Genomic DNA, 7,893 nt, shown 5'->3' on the forward strand with positions numbered 1-7,893 from the left:
GACTCTCCTGCTGCAGCCCTGGTCCCCGGTTCTCCAGCTGCAGCCCTGGTCCCCGACTCTCTAGCTGCAGCCTTGGTTCTGGTCCCTGACTCTCCAGCTGCAGCCTTGGTTCTGGTCCCTGACTCTCCAGCTGCAGCCCCGATCCCTGGTTCTCCAGCTGCAGCCCTGGTCCCTGGTTCTCCGGCTGTAGTCCTGTCTCCACCACCTGCTGCTGCAGCCTCGACTCCACCACCTGCTGCTGCTGTCCTGTCTCCACCACCTGCTGTTGCAGCCTTGTCTCCACCACCTACTGCAGCAGCTTTGACTCCACCACTTGCTACAGCAGCCTTGACTTCACCACCTGCTGCTTATCTGGACCCCAACTCATCTGCTGAGGCTCATGGCTCAACTGAGGTCCTCGGCTTTGCTCCTGGTCTACCTGAGATCCTCACTCTTGGCTCGTCGGCTGAGGTCCTCGCTCCTGGCTCGTCGGCTGAGGTCCTCGCTCCTGGCTTGTTGGCTGAGTTTCTCACTCCTGGCTCTTCTGAGGTCTTGCTCCCGGCCCAGCCACAGAAGATCCCAGCCCGCCTGAGGTCCTTGCTCCCGGCTCAACCTCAGATAATCCTTGCCCGCCTGAGGTCTTCATACCCGGCCCAACCGTAGAAGATCCCAGCCCGCCTGCAGAGGTCTTTGCCCCTGGCCCGCCTGCAGAGGTCTTCATCCATTGCCTGCCTGCAGAGTTCTTCGCCCCTGGCCCACCTGCAGAGGTCTTCGCCCCTGGCCCGCATGAAGAGGTCCTCGTTCCTGGTCTACCCCCTGGTCTGCCCGAAGAGGTCCTCACCCCTGGTCTGCCTGAAGAGGTCCTCACCTGCATGAGTCGAGGTGGACACAGGTGGATGCCCCTGCAGCCCACAGTTTAACAGTCTCCTGGCTGCCTGTCAGGACCTAGGCCTGTGGATGGACAGTTCCCAGGTCACCCTCCTGACCCCCTGCCTCATTAGGGACGGTCACTGGACCATCCGCTTGAACTCCAGACCCACCTTGGCCAGTCTTCTGACCGTCTACCTTGACCCTGGGTTGGAGTCCTGGGTTTTTGTGTTTAGTGTTCCCTAAAGTTTGTTCCTACTGGTTTTTTATTCTTTTGGTCCTGTGTCTACTCGTCCTGCTCTGTCCTGTCTTGTCCCACCTCCCACCCAAGTTGGATGTATCTTGTTCTTGGGATGTCAGGAGCCATCCCTTGAGTGGGGGGTACTGTAGGGTTTCTGGGATTTTGCCCTGTCTCTATCTGTTTCCTTATGTTTCCAGTTCTGCTCTAAGTGTTTTCCCTACCTATGTTCAGCAACTGTCTCACCTGTGTCATGTTAATCACCGCAGGTGTCTGTCCTTGTCCTAATCAGTGTGTGTGTGTATATATTCAGTTCACTGGTATATTGTCTTTGTCTCAAGATTGTCCTTATGGTGTGTTTCTGCCTTCCATCCTGTGTCCTGTTCTTCTGTGAGTATGCTGCCCTGTCAGCTTTTGCTTTGCTTTGTTTTTGTAAAATAAATACTTTGATTTTCCACAAGCCTCCTGTCATCCTCCTGCACTTGGGTTCAACACTCCTGATTGCAGAACACAATCGTTGGATGTAACTGGGACCCTGTGAACATAATTTCATTCCACCACATGTGCAAATGACAAATAAAGAAACTCTGACTCTCTGATTTTCAAAGATTAGCTTTAGACTAGTCCAAAATTCAGTCCTAAAATCTCAAGAAAGTTTATGCATTTTGGTCAGTAGTTGTATTGAAAGCCTTTAAAATTTGTAGATTTTTTGTAGTTTCATTTAAAATGCTCCTCCTAAAACCAAAACTTTTCTGACCTGCAGTGCTGGGATCTATAGAGTTGTCCACGACATCCTTCTTGGCTTTATACATCACAGTAAGGCTGGTAAGCAGAGTCTGCAGTTGGTCCAGTTTGGACTCCAAATCAGGAGCTCCCACGTTGGCTGGAAGATCCTTATCAACTCTGTCCACATCATCCCTGTAAGATTTTAGAGGTTGGTGAACAATGAAAGCAACATTTCATTTGAACATTGTCCAAAAAAAAAAAAGATTAAAGGCAAAAACAACTGGACTTAATTTTGTAGCTGAAGATGTTTCACTTCTCATCCGAGGAGCTTTCTCATTTCAAAGTACAGGGAGCGTGTGGTATTGAGTTATAAAGCTGTGGTGTTCTGTAAGCAAGGTTGACATGCAGATTGTCCTCTCACTCCTCACAATAGAGGTTTGTTAGAGGCACTATTTACATGGACACGGTGGGGGGAAACTTAGGTTTTTTTTTGTATGTTAATTAGTGGGAAAGAGCTGTGTTGACATGAATGGATTTTGTGTTTACATGCATCTGGAGAAATCCACCCCAGGCCACTGAATCTCCTTTAGTTACCATGCCAAATCATTAGTTGGTGCTGGGAATTTTGTACATTCACCTAATGCGCATGCATGCTCTCGGACCGCTTCCTGTAAGGACTTTCCTCTGGGCGAAAAGCTCAGCTAACAACATCCTAACAACAAGTTAAAGCTGGATTTTGGCTGGATTTTGAATAAGTCGACAGATTTGACGCCAAGCAGGACCGCTTCATCTAACAGCTCCACACCGGTCGCTGAGTGGACCAGAACCGAGTCGACAATGATGATGTCGGACTTTAGTCCGTGATAATCAGTAGCTGATTTACTGCAGGTAAATCAACATTCTTAATGTTTGCTAATGTTTGCTTGTGTTTACTTTCATTACAAAACAACAAACTGAGTTTTCATTTTTCCTGCGAGGAGAAGCTGTCCTCCAACCAGGCGGACCGATTTTGAACGAAGCTCGGCCCAGGTACAGTGTAGGAGGACGTCGAAGAGAGAGATGTTGTATGAACTATCTATTTAAAATTCCCCTCAGTTCTTTTATTCAATCCATTCAATGTTTTAAGCTGCATTAATCAAAGGAGTGACAGCTTGAATGAGCCAGATGAACAACATGGGAGCAGTATCAAGGATGAAAACAGAGAGCAGAGTCCAGTTCATCAATGTAGTTTACAGTTCGGTTAACTTGTTTTAATAGTGTGTTCAGTTTAATTATCAGTGTTTGTGTGACATAAAGTTTGTGGTGTTGAATAAATAAATACAAATTAAACTTGATGTCTTCATTTTCAACTTTAATAGATAGAGAACTTTACTAATTGGCTTTTATGTATGTGAATGTTCCTATAAAGTGCCCTGAGACAACTTTGTTGTGATTTGGCGCTATATAAATAAACTGAATTGAATTGAATTAATAACACGCAACATGTTTTGCATTGTTTAAATCACATAACTTGAAGTACATACAGTATGTCCAGATAACTTCATTTAGCTCAGATAGCTTCAATATGTCTTCTCCCTCCCCTCTGCTGATGACATTGCTGACATTATCAGCAAGTCTAAGTCCTCATCCTGTCAACTTGATCCATTTCCCACAGTTCTTGTTAAATCCTGTCTCCTGTCTCTGCTCCCCATCAACACTAACATCATCCACTCCTCCCTAACCTCTGGCATTGTTCTCACAGCTTTCAAATCTGCGGCCATCACCCCCATCATCAAGAAACCAGGTCTTGACTTTACCAACTTCAGTAATCTTCGTCCAATCTCTAAACTGCCCTTTTTTTTCCAAAGTTCTTGAAAAAGCCGTTGCTAGTCAACTTCACTCTCACCTATCCAACAATAACATTTATGAAGAGTTTCAATCTGGTTTTCGCCCCCACCATAGCACTGAAACAGCTCTAATAAAAATAAATAATGACCTTCTTCTTGCTGCTGACTCTGCTCTTCTGTCTATCCTCATTTTACTGGATCTAAGTTCTGCCTTCAACACAATCTGTCATTCTATCCTCCTCAACAGACTAACCTCCATTGGCATCTCAGGTACTCTGTTAGACTGGTTCAAATCATATCTCTCTGACCGAACTCAATTCATTCAGCTCAAATCCTTTCGTTCCCAGTCTTCCCCCGTCTCCACGGGTGTCCCCCAAGGCTCTGTCCTCTGACCCCTCCTCTTCATCATTTACCTCCTTCCTCTAGGTCACATCTTCCGTAAATTTGATGTCCATTTTCACTGTTATGCTGATGACACACAGCTCTACCTGTCAACAAAACCAAACTCCGCCCACCCACCCTCCATCCTCACCGACTGTCTCAATGAACTAAATCACTGGTTTTCTAACAATTTTCTACAACTAAACAGTAACAAAAAAGAAATCATTCTTGTCGGTACCAAAAACTCTCTTTCAAAATCAGAAAATCTTCTCATCCCCCTTAACAACTTTCTGCTATCCCCCTTGCCTCAGGTCAAGAGTCTTGGTGTCATCCTTGACACCACTCTCTCCTTCACTTCACACATCAACAACGTCACTCGGTCTGCCTATTTCCATCTCCGAAATATTAACCGTCTCCGCCCTTCTCTCACACCCCACTCCACAGCCATCCTTGTTCACAGTCTTGTGACTTCTCGGATTGACTACTGCAACTCCCTTCTTTATGGCCTCCCCAACAAATCTCTCCAGAAGCTACAATTGGTCCAGAACTCAGCTGCCCATGTCATCACTCAAACCTCCTCCTATAACCACATCACTCCAGTCCTGCAGCAGCTCCACTGGCTCTCGGTTAAATCACGCATCGTCTTCAAAATTCTTCTTCTCACTTTCAAAGCTATCCACAACCTTGCCCCTCCGTACCTATCTGACCTCCTACACATCTCCATCCCCTCTCGCTCTCTCAGATCCTCCTCTTCACTACACCTCCATGTACCCTCTGCCCGCCTCTCCACCATGGGGAGCAGGGCCTTCACCTGCTCTGCTCCTCATCTCTGGAACTCTCTACCCCCTGACTTAAGAAACACCACCTCTCTTTCTCTATTCAAGACTGCTCTGAAAACACATCTCTTTAGACTCGCTTATCCTTAACTTTGCTCTATGTATTTTATATTCTTTATGCATTTTATATTCTGTATGTATTTTATATTCTTTATGTAATTTATTCCTGTTGATCTTTGTTCTTACTGTAGTGTCCTTGGGTGTCATGAAAGGCGCTTTTTAAATAAAATGATGATTATTATATTATTATTATAATATATAACTCACACTAACATAAATACTGTTTATTATTATTAAACTTATTATTTAGCACATTTAAGTATGTTATAGTGCAGCGCGACGTGTGCACCTGCCTCTACAGGCTCGTTCTATAAACAGCGATATTAGAACTGGATCAGACTGTGTCTCTTCCAACACAGATGTCTGTCACAGCAGCTAGATTCGGACGTATATTAACTATGAGATTAAAAATATATTCCATCAATCATAGTTCAGAAAGCACAGTGTCTGCCACCATGTTGATAGAAATGCTGTCTGTCCACGCGTGCGTGTGTGCATATGGTTTAACACAAAGCCTCAGCAGGAGATATTTACATTATCAGCGGGTGGTCAGCGAAAAACCTGCACTCTGGAAGGTGGGTTCAGAAACCTCCGGATTCAAAGAGGGGGGCCACTGGTGTCGTGTAGATGAACAGCAGAACCACAGAGAGAACGGAGTGGGTTCACTCAAAATATGCGCTGTGTAAATGGCCCCAGAGTCTTTGTTAGTCTGACTCACAGATGGACCACTCTGATCACATGAATAAAGGTCTTCATTGTTGGTGAACTGACTGGGTATCAGTCCTCAATCCCACCGGCATGTCTTCCACTGAGGAAATGGAGCCTGGGGACTCTGGGTTGGGCCCTCCAATCTCTGGTGCTGAGGTCACCGAGGTGGTTAAAAAGCTCCTCAGTGGCAGGGCCCCAGGGGTGGATGATATTCGCCCGGAGTTCCTTAAGGCTCTGGATGTTGTAGGGTTGTGTTGGTTTACGCGACTCTGCAGTATTGCGTGGACATCGGGGGAAGTTCCCCTGAATTGGCAGACCGGGGTGGTGGTTCCCCTATTCAAAAAGGGGGAGCATAGAGTGTGTTCCAACTATAGGGGGATCACGCTCTTAAGCCTCCCTGGAAAGGTCTATTCGGGGGTTCTGGAGAGGAAGGTCCATTGGATAGTCAAACCGCGGATTCAGGAGGAGCAGTGTGGTTTTCGTCCTGGTCGTGGAACACTGGACCAGCTCTACACTCTCAGCAGGGTCCTGGAGGGTGCATGGGAGTTTGCCCAACCGGTCTACATTGGCTTTGTGGACTTGGAGAAGGCGTTCAACCGCGTCCCTCGGGGAACCCTGTGGGAACCCTGTGGGAACCCTGTGGGAGGTACTCTGGGAGTATGGGTTACCCGGCCCTTTGATACGGGCTGTTAGGTCCCTGTATGACCGGTGTCAGAGCCTGGTTCGCATCGCCGGCAGTAAGTCGGGCTTGTTCCCGGTGAGAGTTGGACTCCGCCAAGGTTACCCTTTGTCACCGATTCTGTTCATAACTTTTATGGACAGAATTTCTAGGCGCAGCCAAGGTGTTGAGGGGATCCATTTTGGTGGCCTTAGGATTGCGTCTCTGCTTTTTGCAGATGATGTGGTCCTATTGGCTTCATCAGATCATGATCTACAGCTTTTGCTGTAGCAAAAGCCATGTCACAGCCGAGTGCGACACGGCCGGGATGAGGATCAGTTCCTCCAAATCCGAGGCCATGGTCGTGACCCAGAAAAGGGTAGATTGCCCTCTTCGGGTCAGGGAGGAGGTCCTGCCCCAAGTGGAGGAGTTCAGGTATCTTGGGGTCTTGTTCACGAATGAGGGAAAAATGGAACGTGAGATTAATAGGTGGATAGGTGCAGCGTCTGCAGTGAATCAGGTGCTATACAGGTCTGTCGTGGTGAAGAGAGCGCTGAGGCAAAAGGCGAAGCTCTCAATTTACCGATCGATCTACGTTCCTACCCTCATCTATTGTCATGAGCTTTGGGTTATGACCAAAAGAACAAGATCTCGGATACAAGCGGCCGAAATGAGTTTTCTCCGCAGGTTGTCTGGGCTCTCCCTTAGAGATAGGGTGAGAAGCTCGATCAACCGGGAAGGACTCAGAGTAGAGCCGCTGCTTCTCCATGTCGAGAGGAGCCAGTTGAGGTGGCTCAGGCATCTGTTTAGGATGCCTCCTGGACGCCTCGCTGGTGAGGTGTTCTGGACATGGCCCACCGGGAGGAGACCCAGAGGAAGACCCAGGACATGCTGGAGGGACTATGTTTCTCGGCTGGCCTGGGAACGCCTCGGGATTCCATCAGAGGAGCTGGACCAAGTGGCTGGTGAGAGGGAAGTCTGGACCTCCCTGGTTAGGCTGCTACCCTCACAACCCGACCTCGGATAAGCAGAAGAAAATGGATGGATGGATAGATGGATGGATGAAGGGATGGATGGAGTGCATTTTGGGGAAAACCCGGTTTGATGCAGAGAGATGGAATCCATCCCACCTTAAGTGGAGCAGCAATTCTCTCTAAAAACTTTCAAAAAATTTAGCTTATTCAGATGGACATCCAGATTGTTGACAATTAACTGTCCAGTCTAAAAATCAATCCAGGCAGCAGAATTGTAGTCTTCCACATTTGTCTGCTGCTTTGTTACCCACTCAAAACCCAATTAAAACAGTGCCAACTCATCAACGGTTCAAATCAAATAGACCAAAAATCAGCTCTAAAAATATTAACCATAAAAATCTTATTAAAATAAATACAACCACTTCAGCAGAACAAAAGAATAAAATCATTAAATGTGGACTATTGAACATCAGAGCTCTTTCGTCTAAATCCCAGTTAGTCAATGATCTGATAACTGATCATCATACTGATTTATTCAGTCTGACAGAAATCTGGCTACAACCGGAAGATTTTGTTAGTATAAATGAATCCACTCCACCCAATTATTTAAATGTTCATATATATATATATATATATATAT

General features: G+C 46.6%; 1 protein-coding gene across 1 annotated transcript in view; it reads right to left on the minus strand.

The window, feature by feature from the left end:
- The window catches only part of LOC119411629 (laminin subunit beta-3), a gene marked incomplete in the record, with an annotated part of 118,531 nt that overhangs the window by 90,165 nt on the left and 20,473 nt on the right, over window positions 1-7,893 (minus strand). The window contains 1 exon segment of the mRNA XM_037678535.1: window positions 1,842-2,002. Within this exon segment, the coding sequence (XP_037534463.1) occupies window positions 1,842-2,002 (161 nt within the window).

The sequence above is a fragment of the Nematolebias whitei genome, chromosome 7, assembly GCF_014905685.2.
Source record: "Nematolebias whitei isolate Nwh7 chromosome 7, NemWhi1, whole genome shotgun sequence".
Taxonomy (NCBI): domain Eukaryota; kingdom Metazoa; phylum Chordata; class Actinopteri; order Cyprinodontiformes; family Rivulidae; genus Nematolebias; species Nematolebias whitei.